The sequence below is a fragment of the Haliotis rubra genome, unplaced genomic scaffold (genome assembly GCF_003918875.1).
Source record: "Haliotis rubra isolate DU_JTF1 unplaced genomic scaffold, ASM391887v1 Scf81, whole genome shotgun sequence".
NCBI classification, from domain to species: domain Eukaryota; kingdom Metazoa; phylum Mollusca; class Gastropoda; order Lepetellida; family Haliotidae; genus Haliotis; species Haliotis rubra.
In genome coordinates this window covers 1,987,386-2,004,895 of record NW_025767535.1, presented here as the reverse complement: position 1 = coordinate 2,004,895, position 17,510 = coordinate 1,987,386, and the positions used below count along the sequence as shown (strand labels likewise).

At 40.4% G+C, this 17,510-nt stretch overlaps 1 protein-coding gene across 13 annotated transcripts in view; it reads left to right on the top strand.

The window, feature by feature from the left end:
- Positions 1–17,510, top strand: part of LOC124261806 (5'-AMP-activated protein kinase subunit gamma-1-like) — a 455,838-nt gene that overhangs the window by 406,663 nt on the left and 31,665 nt on the right. For all 13 annotated transcript variants that reach the window (XR_006894432.1, XM_046696179.1, XM_046696181.1 and 10 more), the window contains 3 exons: positions 190–235; positions 15,298–15,401; positions 16,123–16,204. Coding sequence is in view for 12 of the 13 variants with exons in the window: in XM_046696179.1 (XP_046552135.1) it covers positions 190–235; positions 15,298–15,401; positions 16,123–16,204 (232 nt within the window). In the remaining variant the exon portion in view is untranslated. The remainder of the gene's footprint in view (positions 1–189; positions 236–15,297; positions 15,402–16,122; positions 16,205–17,510) is intronic.

Sequence of the window (17,510 nt, the reverse complement as noted above, 5' to 3'; positions counted from 1 at the left end):
GGCCTTGAGTTGTTTAAAGTGGTGTGGTGAATTTGGATGGATTACTATTTCTGTGTTTTCTGACTAATACACATGCATTCCTGTGGAAGTTATCTGACATGGTTTGGATTTGTGCTTCATGCTGATAATATTATAATAATGCTTTTAACATGTGTTAGGTTCTGATTTCAAATGATCATTATTTTACAGTTATCAATGGACTCTGATGTCGACAAAATGGAAATAGAAGATTTAGGTAAGAATATACACTTTTAATCCCAGAGTCCACCAAAGGGTTTTCGAAAGTAAGTGTGTGCACCAGCACACTTTGCCAAAGTCCCGACGTGAACTGAAACATAGGTTAAAGCTGAAGGTGTCTGACAAAAGGGGCGGTGCGATAGCCCAGTGGTTAAAGCGTTCGCTCATCACACCAAAGATTCTTGTTTGATTTCTCATATGGGTACAATGTGTGAAGCCCAAACCATTATAGACAGTCACTTTTATGACATAAGAGATTGGTTTTTTTAGTGAAAGTTGACTTGACAGTTAACTTTTCGGATATCTGAGGTATTTGGCTCACTCTACATGAACATTTACTTGATAACAGAAGAATAGGACCCTAGTATGCTGTGTTTGTCTCAAGACCTGGTGAATCATTCTCAGTTGGTTTGAATGAGTTTATCACCATGGCAGCGAGATATTGCTTGCACCATCGACCACCGGTGATTTAGTTTTATAATGGCTATGGTCATATATTGACTGCAAATATATGAACATATACCCTAGTATCCTATTTTTGTCTAAAGAATTAATTTAAAAAAATGCTCAGTGGTTAGAGTTAATATTTTTCACCACTGCGGCAAGTCGTGCTTTTGCAATCAAGAACTGTTTATTTCTGGCCCAGAGATTTACAGGCTGTTGTGAAATAAGTAAAACAGTGCTGGTATAAAAATGCATCACGTGCTTGCGTGCTATAAGACATTTAGGTGTTACATATGTAGCTTCATAAAGAGTATCAGTGATTAAGAGCCTTCAATGAAAAATCTGTGTTGCACAAGTGTGAGTGTAAAACTGGCCCAAATAACCACATTGCGTGTACGTTGGGACTGTGTCAGCCTCTGACTGACAGTTCACCCCACCCATCTGCTTCAGAGTAGAATCTATCAGTCGATCTTCTCGTTACAGCCGATCACGATAAATTTATTATGGTTTAATTAATAAACAATGGCAGTTACTTGAACTTGATGCCAAAACACCTTGACACAGTTCTTTGGCGCCGTAATTGATTGAAGCTGCCAAGCAACTGCACTCTTGCACCAGAAGTCTCTTTATCGTGGGGCAATGACGTGATGCCTACTTTGTTGAACAGGTTTTGTGAAAACTTGGATTAGGTTAAGTGGATGTTGTCATGAAACACTTCATTGTTGCTATGACAACAGCAGATGATGTTCTTTATTGGTTCATCTATCATTTCAGCAGCCTGGGTGAAGTGTGTTTCTTCACCCTTCCAACATACACCATTAGCATGACAGCATGACGAGTGTGGCGACATGTCAACTGCATGACAGCTTGGTTTGACATTTGAAATGAATAGTGGATGAATGACGGCATGAAAAACTTGCAATTTATGACATCATTAGGGTCAACACTTGTTGGTCACTCGTCACAAGTGAAGTTGTTTAAGAAGCCGAAGGTCTGGGTTTGATTCCCCACATGGGTCCAATGTGTGAAGCACATTTCTAGTGTCCCTCGCCCTGATGTTGCTGGAATATTGTTAAAAGCAGCGTAAAACCAAACTCACTCAAGTTGTTTAAGGTTCCTCAGTTTGGTGGATAGATGTAGGAAGGCGTTTCCCTTTTCTCGCGGTACTTACGGATATCGGCTGATTAAATAACATAAACAATTCTTATCGTATTCATGCTTGTTGTATTTAAATGAAGGTCCTTCTCGTCTAACATCTACATTTATCAGCTGCTAGATCCATCAGGTGAATTACCACTCATGAGCCCGGTGATAAACAATGCCATCCGCCACTGACGAAACGAGGCTTCTCCCATTCTCGCATTATTTATTGTATGTAAGAGCAATCCTGCCGGAAAGGGCGGCAAAAAGTAATGATATATCCAAGTTGGTTTAAACTCCCCAATATTCGTGACACTGCAAGATTTTGATCACTCACAGACTTGGGCCACTTCCTAGTTACCTGTCGGTTATGTAAACAACCGCTAAGTGTCGCGCATCGGCGATTTCGGCAGAAAACGTGTTTACTAGACTAGAATGTGTGAAGCCCATTTTGGGCGTCCCCCCACCATGATGTTGCTGGGATATTGCTATATCTGGTGTTAAACCCAGCTCACTAACTCTCATTGATAAAACAGCTAAACGGGATAGCTACAGGTTGTGTACCTATATGTATCTACTGTTTAAGCTGGGTTTTAGTAAAACACATAAATACAATACGTCAAGCCCATATCTGGTTTCCCCCACCTTGATTTCACTGGAATATCGCCAAAACAGTATAAAACCCTACTCTCTTTTGGGTAAACAAGAACTTTATGTGTCTAGGCCCTTGAATTTATGAGTGGAAATGGAAACTGCAGGGTGGAGATAAGTTAGTGGGTTTATCGTGCTTGTGGCGATTGTTACCATTACGAAGCTGATGTTGTGGTCTGGTGTCAGGTGGGCCAGCTGTTGCCAGCTGTCACATGGTCGACCTGGACATGACTCAGCTCACTTCTCACCATCAGGAGTTGCACATTACAAGTCCACTATCAGAAAGGGGAAATTTGGCTTAAAGGCCGGGGTGCAAACATAAATAAACTCCGTGGGTTTCCAGTTAGTCTCCTGTTGGCTACTCTTCAGCAGTGTAGATGTTATCTCCCTGTGAGTGACAGGACTGTAACAGCTATGGGTGCCTGGCGATGTTTTGTGATAAGTGAGCGAGTGTGGTTTACCCTGTTTTCCCAAAATATTGTAGTAATGTGACAGATAGTCTGTCTCACAGTCCCTGAACCACATTATTTTCCCTACAGCCTAGCCTTCCCTGTAGTGCTAAAGCCCTAAACGAAGCAAGTCTAGATTTCCCCAGGTTCAGAATCTCTGGTCTCCCTATCCCTAGGGCTCCTTTTCAATTTAAATGGGCTTGTTTGTTACTATCAAAATTATATATATTCAGAGACTAAGCCTTAGTCTATGTGACAGTGGGCAGCACCTGATATGGATTCTCATTCTATCCATATTTGGAACTGAACCCTGGTTTTTGGCATGACAGGCGAACACATGAACCATTTAGCTACCACTGTTCAAGGCATGATAAATTGGCTGTAGTTTTTTTAAAGGACTGGGTGATCCTTTACATATGTTACATACTAGTACATTTGTCTGAGTGTGGCGTTCAACAACAAACAAACACACTCTAGTACATATGTACCAGATGTTTTATGTTTGATGATCTAATTGCCATGCAGCATATTTCCAGGTACATGTAACAGAAGGTGCAGATTAATGTTGTGAAATCATTTTCCACCTGATCGCATTGCTTCCATGTCAAGTTTCACTCACATCATTACTGTATTTGGTTAAACCATTATCAAAATACCTTCCAGCTGCATTCAAGTTCCTATTAACATGTAAATACTTCCTGATATAGATATTTGAGTGCAGATGTATGAGAAAAGCTTCTGTATTGAGTGTAGATGTATGAGAAAAGCTTCTGTTGAGACCTTTTCATCACTGCTGCTGAGAGGCAGTTGGTAGCCTAGTGGTTAAAGCATTCACTCGTCAAACCTAAGACCCAGGTTAGATTCTCCACATTGGTACAGTGTGTCAAGCCCATTTCTGGTGTCCCCCGCTGTGATATTATTGGAATAGTGCTAAAAGCGGCATAAAACCCAACTCACTCACTTAAAGAATCAGATAGGCCATCTGTTATAAGTACAAATCCCTGGTAACCTTTTTTCCCATGTTTGTAATGCTGGTACCTCTGTTGCATAGTGTTTCCTGCGTGCTGATTTAGTGGGAAACTATTCTGCAATCAGCAGGCAGAAGTGTACCCCGCTGGAGAGTTCAAATATCACCAACTGCACCGCATTCTGATAGCAACATTATATTTCTTACAATTTCATTGAAATGACATCTTTGATTCCTTTCTCTGTCAAAATCTTACAAACTTTTGTCTTTCAACCTGGACAACAGGCATAGAGGCTTCAGAGTTCTTGGAGCAAGGCATCAGAAGGTGCTAGTCAACATATATGTCTGATTTCTGTGTGGGGAAAATGAACATAGACTGTTCTGAATGGAGAAAAAATTGTAAGGATTTGTCTGGTGGACATGGAGAATGAAAGAAATGAAATTGGAGTAAAAATCCAAATTTAAAAAAATTTGATGAAATTCAGTGCTACAAATCAATAATTCACCTAGTTTGTGAGTCATCTGCTTTTTAGACAGGGTTATGTAAATGCATATGTTGATTCACCTTGACCGGAGAACATATTGTGCAGCAATAAAGCAAGCTGACTGTGCCCCAATATCACCTGGACCAGAAACGGCATGCTGGTTCGATGAAGTAGTTCAGTGGTACAGCATGCTGGAAGCATAGTGTTCCACTTTCACCTGTACAGACTACTAGCCCTCTTCTACATTTTTTAATTTTTAGGGGCGATGAGTAGCCTAATGGGTGAAGTGTCCACTTGTCTTGCTGAAGACCTGGGTTCAATTCCCTGCATGGGTACAATGTGTGAAGCCTGTTTCTGGTGTCCAAGGCCATGATATTGCTGGAATATTGCTAAAAGAGGCGTAAAACTAAACTCACTTTGAGTTTTTAACTGACATTTATGTTTCTGAATTCCCTGTTACTCTGAAGCCAGTCCACCACAGCGTCAGGAAGTGAGCTTTATTAAACACTTTTAGACAGATGTATTCCTGGTTGTACAAATTGGTTCAGTGTTACAGCATGCTTGAAGTATGGTGCTCCACCATCACTTGTCGAGAAAACATGCCGGTCGTACAAAATAGTTCAGTAATAGAGCAAGATGAAAGTTTTGTGCTCCACTTTCAGACCTTTTGGTACCATGGTGTACTGCAGTGAGAGACTCAATACTGTCCAGACCACCGTGTATTCTTGGATAATTACACAAATGCTTAAAAGCAGTATTGTTTGGATGGAAACCTGGCCTATGTGCCAGCTTAAACCAATTGAATATAAGGGGCGCTGGGGTAGCCTAGTGGTTAAAGGGTTTGCTCGTCATGCCGAATACCCGGGTTCGATTCCACACATGGGTACAGTGTGTGAAGCCCATTTCTGGTGTCTCCCGCCGTGATATTGCTGGAATATTGCTAAAAGCGGCGTAAAACTATACTCACTCACTCACTCACTTGAACATGGCAAATTCCCAACCTGTAGAAGACAATATTTCTGTTTCGAGAAGCCTGTGCAAGTTAGATTATGTTTGGCTGCTGCTGTCTGGTGCATTTTGTGGATGGGTCTGGCTTCAGACAAGCCATCACTGCCTCTCTAGTTGCAGACACTGATTGTGTTGACATGCATTGCTCAAGTCCATCACAGGCAGTAAGGTGACCAGACATGTTCCTGATGTTCTGTAACCTCAGGGCAGACCTGTGTTCAGTTAATCATTGGTAATGTTCTTTCACTAGTATGTGTGCCTCTAACTGTAAGCTTACAGGTAGCTTACAAACTTAGGTTTTGTAAGCAAGCGTAAAAATAGGGTCCAGAGCTTCTGACTTCAAGCTTACATAGAGGCTCACAGTGTTCTGACTACAAGCTTACATAGAGTCACAGTGTGTCTGACTGTAAACATGCATATAGAGACTTGGTTTCTGACTGCAGTGACTGAGTGAGTTTATTTTTACGCAGCACTCAGCAATATTCCAGCTATATGGCGGCGGTCTGTAAATAATCGGTCTGGACCAGACAATCCAGTGATCAACAGCATGAGCATCGATCTGCGCATTTGGGAACCATGACATATGTCAACCAAGTCAGCAAGCCTGACCACCCGATCCCGTTAGTCGCCTCTTACGACAAGCATAGTCGCCTTTTGTGGCAAGCATGGGTTGCTGAAGACCTATTCTACCACGGATCTTCACGGGTTGTTTCTGACTGCAAGCTTTTCATAGCTGGTATAGCTTACTGCTTCTGATTGTAAGCTGTCATATAGGGACCGTTGTTACTTCATGCAGTAAAGTGGACTGGTGTGTAGCCTAGTGGTTAAAGTGTTCACTTATCACGCCACAGGCCCGGGTTCGATTCCCCACATGGGTTCAATGTGTGAAGCCCATTTCTGGTGTCCCCTGCCATGATATTGCTGGAATAGTGCTAAAAGCAGAGTCAAACCATACTCACTCACTCACTCATGCAGTAAAACACAAGGTTTGAAAAAATAGCCCCCCTAGTTTGCCATAACCTGAATTATAATAATAATGTATAATAAGAAGGATAAACTTGAAAGACCTAAGATCACTGTCACTGTTGTTCTGACATCAGCGATGAAACTAAAGTAGTGTACAAAAGTATTTTACTTCACTCTCTCACTTCACAAATCCAAAGTTTACCCAGGGCCTGTGTCTAACTGTAATCTTATATGTACAGATACAGATTATCCTGTTACACCTATAGCCTTGCTCCCAGCACAAGGAATCCTACAATTACATGATGAGTTCTTGATGAGCAAGAAAATGGCATCACTTCCTTGATCAGTAGTGTCTTATTTTCTGATGAAACAGTCATTTTCCTTTGTTCCAGGAAAAGCATGTGCTCACATTACAAGAAACTCTCCAATCCTTTTAAATTGAGAAAATTCAACACTTTTGATGAAATCTTATCGCAGGATTTTTTTAAGTTGCAGTGATGAGACTGTTTTTCAAATATAGAGGGATCAAAACTCACTCCAGCTTACTTCAATTATGATTTGGAGAAGCTGAAGAAAGTCAACAATCTTATTGGAGAATTTTCTTTTTCATTTGCTTTGTAGATGTTGAATATTTGACAGATATTTGGATAGTGTTTTAGGATGCAGTGAAAGGGTTGCTATGTAACAAGTGGTTGGTTGCCATGGTTATTAGCTGAAGGGTTTTTGAGGGCATACGAAAGTGTGGTTTAGTCCATTGCGTCAGAAGACCGGCTCAGCCATCATTGAGGTCTTGATTTGACAAAGATCCTGAGGCGTTGAGGTTCATAGTCTTCATATTTGTATGACTGGCTGTCAGTTTTCGTAGTTCATCAACATCTGTCCCTCAGTTGCCAAGGAACTGTTGGTGAGTCTGTCCTTTACACACGGAGTGGCCAGGTTAACAAGATGGGTTCTGGGTTAGAGTGGGTGCCAAGCACTCAATTGAAAGGAGATCAAGGTGTCAGGATGCTATGCATTACAGATTGAGATGATTATGTGGATCAGTGTTAATGCTCCGCTGATTTGTCTGGTCTGAACTTGATTATTCACAGGCCACCATGCTTGTCCTGACATGATTATTTATGATTTGATAGGTCCATTATTTGCAAACCGTCATGATCTGGCCAGATGCAGATTATTTTCAGGCTGTAATATTGCTGTGGCGTTACACAATGTTCACTTTGTTGCCTGTATCTGGTAGTGCTGGTATTGGCATACATCCTGCGATACGATACATCACGATACTAACATTTTAGTCACAGCGATATATTGCCAAAGTATTGTGCACTGAAGCTGCGATACGATACAAATCCTGATACAAGAGTGGTGATACGATACGTATCACGATGCTAAAATCTTTAATTCTAACACCAACTATAAAACACCTTGAGATAAAAACAAAACCATTTTGAAGTATTTTTGTCAAATTCCGCCAGCATTTTTCAATGTTCTTTCGAAATGAGATAATTACGTTTATACATGGACTTTGTGAATGTTAATAAAATGCGAGCGCTATGTTTGACACAGTTCCTGACGCAAGAATTTCCAAGAAACCTATGAAGGGAAAATAAGTATGCGTACATTTTAATCATCAAACAAAAGTAAGTCTTTCTTGACAGATATCGCGATTCAGCAATATTCAAAGTAAAACATCGATGTATCGTGGCCCATTTGAGGTATCGTATCGGGTTACGACAATGTAAAACATTGTATGGATTCCCTGAATCGGCGGCCCATGGATCGATGCGTATCGATGAATCGTCACACCACTAGTATCTGGTGGGGATTTGGTGGCAATTGAGGTGATTGTGAAGGTACAGATCATTGTTGATTATGTCGGCTTTAATTTTTGATACTTTACAAGGCAGTTGCTCAATGATTAAAGCGTTTAAAGAGCCTAAGGTAGGGGTTTGATTCCCCAGATGGGTACAATGTGTGAAGCCCATTTCTGGTGTTCCCCACAGTGATATTGCTGGAATATTGCTAAAAGCATCACTTGATACTTTACAGACCATTGCAATATAGATGGGATAGGTCTGACACACACAGACGTGTCCAAATGCTCATGGGATTTACACTAACTCACCGTCATAACTGAACCAGCAGATAGTCCCAGCAAACTGAAAGAAAAAGAAAGTCCATCACTAATTGGTTCATCAATCCTATGATGGGAGGGGTTTGGTTGAAAACATTGTGTAAATGGTTTGAAACACATTTAGCTTCATCAACCTCTGAGAATGCAACTAATTGCTTCTTTTTTACTTTTTGAAGACTTAATGGAAAAGATAAAATGCTTTCATCTTCTGTAGAAGTTATTCCAACGAAACTGGCATACCATTATAATGGCCTCATTGTGGATATTCAGCATAACAGCTAAAGCTAATAGAAATCCAAAGCCTGTGCCTTTCAAACTTTGGTATTTACAAAGGTTTTATTCAGTATGTCTTGAGAGGAAGATTATTTTAAGAAACCAATAACAAAATGTCTGTTTGATGATGATAGAGATGTAGTTTCAAACAGAAAATAATGGGATCTGTTTCGTGGCAGGTAAATATAAGTTTTATGATGGCTTCTGAAACTCTGCTTACAATAGATGGTTTTGATATGGCCGTTAGTTTAGGCAGGGTTTGCCCTGATGCAGAAAAAGTGTGTGCTTGACACATATATTACTAAATATATGCTAAGAAAATATCTGCCGCATTTTACATGATGCAATAAATTTGATAAGAATAAAATATCATAAATACGAAAATAGAACAGTTGATCATTTTCAACAAGGTTTAAAAAAATATTTTGTTTAATGTTAAAATTTGTTTCAGTTTGAGTAACAATTATCGCTCCCAAAATAGGTATCATGAAGCCTAACGGGTATTAAAATGGACTCTATCCATGCATCCGTCCATCCGTCCTGTGCACATTTGTGTTTTCCGGAGCAGAACTCTAAAACCGTTCAATATTTCTTCACCAAATTTGGCACAAAGATAGATCTGGTGGTGTACTGGTGCCTTTTGGTAGTTTGGGAATTCTGAATAAAATATTTTTGGCGTTTCCATGGCAACAAGTTCGACTTAGACTGAAATTGGTGATAGTGCTCCTTTCTGGAGCAGAACTTTAAACACCTTTCAATACTCTCCTTCCACTTTTCTATATACACACCTAATATAATCATAACTCGTAGACATAATCATGAAGAGTAGTTTGCCATTGCGGGGGATATTGATGACTTTGTCTTCTTGTTTGAAAAGTTGTGGGTCATGGTGACTCCTATTTTTGAAAGTCCAGGGCAAACCCTGTTGGTACCAGTAATATTCTTAGCTTGGCGAGATGCCTGCGCCTGGTGCAGACCAGTACCTTGGGGCGAATGAGATGATCGTTAGTGATGGCAACTTCAGGAAGTCCTGATTGATTATGACAAAACCATGTGGCGTGGGGGATTGAGGGGCTGCTGCAGATGGGGTATGTAGCGGTAAACACAGATGCAGGATGCACTTCTCCTGGAGGAGCATAATAAGTTTTTAAGGTACCACAACCAACGTTTATCTGCTCAACTTCCAGTATATCAAGTGAACAGTTGCGTTTTGTTCGTTAAACATGGGGCCGTGCCAAATGCTTAGATAAGAAGCAGCCATCTTGTTGGACAGCGACCACGTGACCACTGAACCCTACTGTATGGAGATTACATTGGCATAGAAAACATGGACACTGTCTCCAGTGAGCAGGGGGGTAGCCTTGTGGTTAAAGTGTTTGCTCATTAAGCCTAAGACACAGGTTCGATTCCCCAGATAGGTACAATGTGTGGAGCCTGTTTCTGGTGTACCCGGTCATGATATGGCAGGAATATTGCTAAAGCGGCGTGACTCATCAATTCACTGTCGTTAGCTTCTCGTGTTGAAAGTTGTTTTTGCCTTATTTATAATGTCTGTACAATTAAGTTCAGTGTTAAGGGGTGGTGGGGTAGCATAGTGGTCAAAGTGTTCGCTCGTCACACCAAAGATGGGTACAATATGCGAAGCTAGCTTCTGATGTCCCTACCATGATATTGCTGGAATATTGCTAAACATGGTGTAAAACTAAACTGAACTCCACTCACTCACTCACTGTGTTTAATGCATGCCTCTGCAATGTTCCAGCAGTACAGAGGCATAAAATAATGAAGTCTGAACCAGACAAGTCAGTGACTGACATAGTGAGCGATGATCTATGATGAGTACGATGACACCTCATCCCACAGTCATCAGGTCTCACCTCCCAATCAGTCGTTTTATGTCATCAGGTTGATACCTGGGGAGCTATTCAAAACTTATATTCTAAGGGGATCTTTTATCGTTGATGTGGTTGAAGCATGTGTTGTGCGAGATAGAAAATGTAAGGTTAATAGAGAGGCAGAACAACAATCCCTAAAGCTGGATAAATGCCAAACTCCAGGTCCGTGGAGATATCAATTACCAGCTAGATGGCACACCCAGTAATGGCCAATTTTCATTGTTCTAGGTAATTTAGCAGAAAATATTGCATCCTTTACACATAGAAATTCACAAGGGAAGAGAATGATATGTTCCGTGAGACTGTTCTATTCTCATAAGAAATATAAGTAAGTTTAACTGTCCATTACTGATTTTTCCTCACTGGGTCGCTGAAGTTCATCACACAAGGATAACACCTTTAATGACTAGTGCAGGGCTGCAGAGAATGTACAGTGATACTTGTGTTTTTGTTATTACATTACGAGTGTTATATTGTCTGCCTGTAGACATCAAGTAGGTGTCAGTGGTCGCCTGGGAACCCTTGTCATGCCTGGGACACCAGGAAAAAATCACTTCTCTCTTCTTCACCAACACACACACAAAACACACACACACACACACACTCTCTCTCTTTCTCTCTCTGTCTCTCTCTCTCTCTCTCTCTGTCCTAAGACTATAACAGCATAGACTGACCATCCTTGAATAATGTTGGAGGGTGCCTGCGTTGTTATGAAGGCTCTAAATACTGGTCAGATAAGAGCTGAAAACTGTTTACATTTTGAAAGAAGTTCCTGTGCAGTAAATCTGCAGGGTTGTGTTTGAACACTTTACATGCCAGTTTGGAGTCACAGTTGCTTCAACATCATATTTCATTTATTTTGAAGTGATGACTTTTGAGGGCAACAAAACAGTATTGATCAGGGTCCCGATCCACAAAACGTTTGATAACCGGACAAAATCTCTCTTTCTCTCCCTCTCTCTCTCCCAAAAGTGCATCCCACAAAAACCCCCCACCCCAAGAAAAAAAGTGCATCGTATAGATATCCATTCATTTCTTTATCAATATTTCAACATTCAACAAGGTCAAAGAGCACATAGCACATATTTTGAGCACATTTTTCACATCATTCATTGCACAGTTATAGCAGAACGATCAGTAGAACCTTTAATCTAAAGCTAAGCATGAGTAGGGTGAATATTGTCCGTTGATATGTTAAGGATAGGGGGGTATAACGTCCGGATGTCCAAGGTGTATTTTTTTTATATATTTATTTTGTCTGGGGGGATTTTGTCCTGGATTCAATTGTTCGTAATGCTATGACTTTCATAATCCTATGATAAACTGTAGAGTTACGACAGTTCGTAAGGTTATGAACGCTTTTAGGATTGAGACCCTGGAGTTTTGTCATGATGTGCGTAACAATATTCCGGCTTCGTACTGATGTATGAAGCACAAATTAACAAGTTTTATCAATATTATACAGAGCAGGACTTAAGCATTTAGACTTTGAACTGGTGCAACTTGAAACTGGGAAATACAGCCACGTACCAACTTCCTACCAATGCATCTTGATATTTTGCTGTCCAAAGGACATTTTTCATTGGAAAAAGAAAGTGAAGATCTGGCTTAAAGCAGTGACCCTGACTACACAGACAGTGATTGATTCACTATTACTGTTCATGGCAAGAAACTTATGTAGTAGAATAAAAATGATCTTATCAGACCCTGATGTATTTTGTTTTAATGATGTTCTAAATCAGTTTATTCCAAAACTGAAGCACATTGTATAATGTTATGTTGAGCAGCAGGTGCAACCTCCTTTTGTCAGGTTATTACCTGAGGCTGCTCTGGGTGCAAGTAGGTTTCATTTCCTTAAGTGGGGCATCCTGGTGGTTAAAGCGTTGGCTCGTCATGCTGGAGACCCGGGTTCGATTCCCCACATGGTTACAATGTGTGAAACCCATTCTGGTGTCTTCCGTAATGATATTGCTGAAATATTGCTAAAAATGGCGTAAAACCATGCTCACTCATTCACTCACTCACTAATTTCCTTAAGATGAGCCTTGTGTTTGACTTGACGCCTCCCGAAATTTCTCAATCTGACTTCACTGAGTCTTACCACCTGATAATGTGGAACTGATGGAATCTGAGAAAGGTCATTACTGTTCTAAGTGTGTTCTCAAGTATACACTATACACGTGTGAGTGTTTTGTTACCTGGAGTTATGTGGAGAAAACAGTAAATCTGACGACCTCCATGATTCTGTCTGCTTGTGATGTTTTATATGTTGTAAACCTCACTTCAGAAGTCCAGCACCTGTGAAGGTCCGGGTTAGAATGAACCTTCAGTAACCCATGCTTGTCGTAAGAGGCGACTAACAGGATCGGGTGGTCAGGCTCGCTGACTTGGTTGACACATGTCATCGGTTCCCAATTGCGCAGATCGATGCTCATGCTGTTGATCACTGGCTTGTCTGGTCCAGACACGATTATTTACAGACCGCCACCATATAGCTTTAATATTGCTGAGTGTGGCGTAAAACTAGACTTGTTCACTCACTCACTCAGGAGTCCAGCCATTTTACAGAGACTGCATAATTACTCAAGGTCAACTAGGGATTGCTATACCATTTCAGACAACCTCCATGACCTTCCGAGTGCTTGTGGGGCAGTGGGGTAGCCAAGTAGTTAAAGCATTTACTCATCACGCTGAAGACCCGGGTTTGATTCCCCACATGGGCACAATGTGTGAAGCCCATTTCTGGTATCTCCACCATGATATTGCTGGAATATTGCTAAAAGCGGCGTAAAACTAAACTCTCTCACACACACTCACAGTGCTTGTGATGTACTTATTTTTCCGTTAGCTACAATCTGTTAGTCCAACCGTTTCACTGAGGCTGTACGCAACTGAGTCAAATCAAGGCCAGTTAGTGGTTGATACTGTGAACAGCTTCTCACGCCATTACAAACCAAGGTTTCAGGGGACATACTAACAAGGACGCAATCAGGACGCAATCGGATTACAAGATACACACAGCAATCAGTCACCTTCAGTTGAAGAAGCTTGTATACAAGCTGTAGAATATGACAGTGTTGTAACTACCTTCAGTTGAAGAAGCTTTCACAACGGACATAAGATACAAGCACAGTGATGTATGACAGTGGCTGTGTAAACCTTCAGAATATGAGACATTAGAATATGACAGTGTTGTAACTACCTTCAGTTGAAAAGCTTGTGAAGAAGCTTGTATACAAGCTGTAGAATATGACAGTGTTGTAACTACCTTCAGTTGAAGAAGCTTGTATACAAGCTGTAGAATATGACAGTGTTGTAACTACCTTCAGTTGAAGAAGCTTGTATACAAGCTGTAGAACATTTCACAACAACATGTTTACGGCATGTACATCTACTGTAGGTAACCAGGCTTATATCTGAAGGACATGACCCAGGATGATCTGGGCAGGGGCAGAAAACAATGAGTTGTTGTGTTCCGCATGATGCTAGGGTGACCCCTGATTACAGCAAGTGCCCTCTGGTGTTTTGTCAGTTTATGTAACTTCTTCATTGCCGACGCCTGTTACAGAACTACAGGGAGATTTATCATTAGCGTCATGTTGTATAAACATTGGCCTGTAGTTCCTCTGTTGTGAGCCCAGAGGGTCCTTCAAGAATTTCAGGGTCGGTTGAGTAGTCGAGTGGTTAAACCATTGGCTGGTTATTCTGAAAACTGAGTTTGATTCCTAACATCGATGTGTTGTGTTGGTTTCTTGTGTCCCATGTCATAATATTGCTGAAATATAATCTGGATAAAATATGTACCACATTTCCTCACGATCGTGGGTTTGAATCCTGGATTTGCTTTCAGTATGTTTCTACGTTTGTCAGCTCCTTACCCATTGGTTTGTGTTTCCTGAAAGGGGACGGTGAGGTAGCCCAGTGGTTAAAGTGTTCACTCTTCACGCTGAAGACCCAGGTTCGAATCCCCACATGGGCACATTGTGTGAAGCTCATTTCTGGTGTCCCCTGCCATGATATTGCTGGAATATTGCTTAAAGTGGCATAAAACCATACTCACTGTTTCTTGAAAGTGATAAATGTCAGAAAACACACAAATCAAGCAGACATGGTTTATTATGAATTTAATACTGTTCAAATTGGTGTTGAACCAAACACAATCACTCACCATTAGAGGATAGCCTTTAATAGATTCCAGCTCTTGCTAGTGAGCATCTCTTCTTAGAGGCCATGCCTTGATATTTTTTTCTTTCTGTGATTAGAAAGAAGTCTTTGTATAGTAAAAATCTCATTTGGGGAAATCATGAGCTGTAGGAGGATGAGCCATTATGAAAGATCTGGCTCTTTCAAAACTTTACGCTGAGACGGAGAGCTGTAATACAGAGGTGGACTCCTAATAGAGGAAATACGTTTCTGCAGCACGAACATGACAGAGCCGCAGTGACAGAAACCAAACAGGATTTAACAGCAGGATGAAGAATTGAGTTATCACAATCATGTCAAGGACACATGATATGCATCATGAGCCCCAGATTCCATTTTTATATTTGGAAAAAACAAATGTGACATTTTGTTGGTCTGAAGTTGTCTTGATAAATACATGTAACGGATTTTGCCGCATTATCGTGACATGTTTATTTCATTTCAGATGAAAACGAGGAACAAGTTTTTGCCAAATTTATGCGTGCCCACAAGTGCTATGATCTCATTCCTACGAGTGCAAAGCTGGTCATATTTGATACACAGTTAAACGTGAGTGTTACAATAAACCGCACACCTCAGTTGGGAGCTATTTTAGTCTGGGTAATTGGACATGAATAGGCGTTTTGATCTTATTATGTGGCGTTACAGATTGGTCAATGCAGGGATATATTTAGAATCGCTCTGATGCTGATACTCAGCCCTAAGTCAGAGAAAAATGTCAGGAAAACTCCCAACATTGGAATTGAGACTTTATATGTTGGTAGTGAGGCTTGGCTTCACTGACAACAGGAACAATACAGATGAATATGATTTAATGCTGAGTTTTAATTTACTTTTTGAAAGAGGTGCTTCAAATTGAAAAATAACATGAAAGAAATCTAATTTTGAACACAAAAATAACAAAATTAATATTATTGTCATGACACTTAGAATTCTGGATACAATTCTGCAATGTTCTGCGCACACGATGCTGTTTAAAGTGCATTGTGGGAGGCAACACAATTCTATTTTCCTTTCAATTTCAAAGTGTATATGTCTCCAGGAAAGAATATATGTAAACTGACATTTCACGATTCTCATGTTAAATACACAAGTGTTAAAGGGAGAATTTTAATTTGAAATTTTACGATTGAAAAACCAATTGGAAGCCTTTATTACATCTTCGTTCTAATTTAACACCTTTTCTTTTTAGATTTGGAGTGCTTAGAATAACAGTGTGAGAACATTGTGAATGAGATCATGATCTCTTATTTTGCGTCATTATTTTCAGGTTAAGAAAGCATTTTTTGCGTTGGTGTACAATGGTGTTCGAGCGGCGCCACTGTGGGACAGTGCGAAACAAGACTATGTTGGTAAGTGTCACTTTCTGCTGTATGACTTGCACCTTGCAAACCAACACGAGACATTTACCCAAATAGAGATGTACAGTATTGTTTACTTTATGGGCTTGACCGTCTGCATGGGAAAGGCAGGTGATGATAAAAGAAACAATCAGAATTTATTGGACAAACAAAACATATTTGTTACAGAATTTGGACAAAAATGACAGTTTTTCAGTAACAATGCAGTGTATTTATGACCAGGGGTGGTGGGATAGCCTCGTGGTTAAAGTGTTCGCTCATAACGCTGGAGACCCAGGTTTGATTCCCTACATGGGTACAATGTGTGAAGCCCATTTCTGGTGTTCTTTGCCATGATATTGCTGGAATATTGCTAAAAGTGGCATAAAAAACCCAACTCACTCACTCACTCATACTATAAAGTGCAAAGACCTTTACAGATGAAAATGCTTCTTTTCCAAGTGAAAACGTGGTTTTGGTAGTCTAGTATGTAAAGCATGTGCTCACCCCTCCAAAGGTTATTCCCAATTTTGGTACAGTTATTTAAGCTATTTCTGGTGGTACTGCTGGAATATTGCTAGAAATATCATAAAACATTACTCATTCACTTACACCATAAAACAACCAAATATTCTGCAGAATTACCATTTATCAAACCAAACAGATATGCTAATAATTGGATGTTGAATATTAAGTATTGAGCTGCGAAAGTGTTTTGTTTTTCTTGTCCAGCAAAGCTAATATGTCATAAAAATAACTCTTCCGCGTACTTGTAACCTCGGAGACGGTGACAGAAAAGACACTAACAGTCTGAGAACTGATGTCATGGGCTGACCATCATTGTTTCAGCTTGGAATCAATAGCATCATCTCACTCCTTCAGCTTCACTAATTAGATGCTGTTTGCAAGATTTGGAATTCTGGATAGGTTCCAGATCAAACAATTTGGCCTCATCACAATAAATTGATGGTGTTTTCTCTCGATGGCAGACATACTGTATACAGAGACAGTATATCGAGTTAAGGTTGTCACGTTGATTCCATCAAGCTTCAGCTGTGATCATTTGAGGGTTGAATTTAGTCTGTGTTATATTTGACCACGGTGGGATTGATGAGGGTGTTTTGAAGCTAGTACGTGGATGAATTTGTAATGGGCACACACATCCTTCCTTCGTACAGTTCCAGGACAAGACTTCAAATACTAGTACCTGGTGTTGTAAGTGCCTTCTTTGTTTAAAAAGTTTTAAAAGCACCTTTCCAAACCATACATTGTGATGGAAACGTATACACGTATCCCATGATGCTATGATGACAGGGTT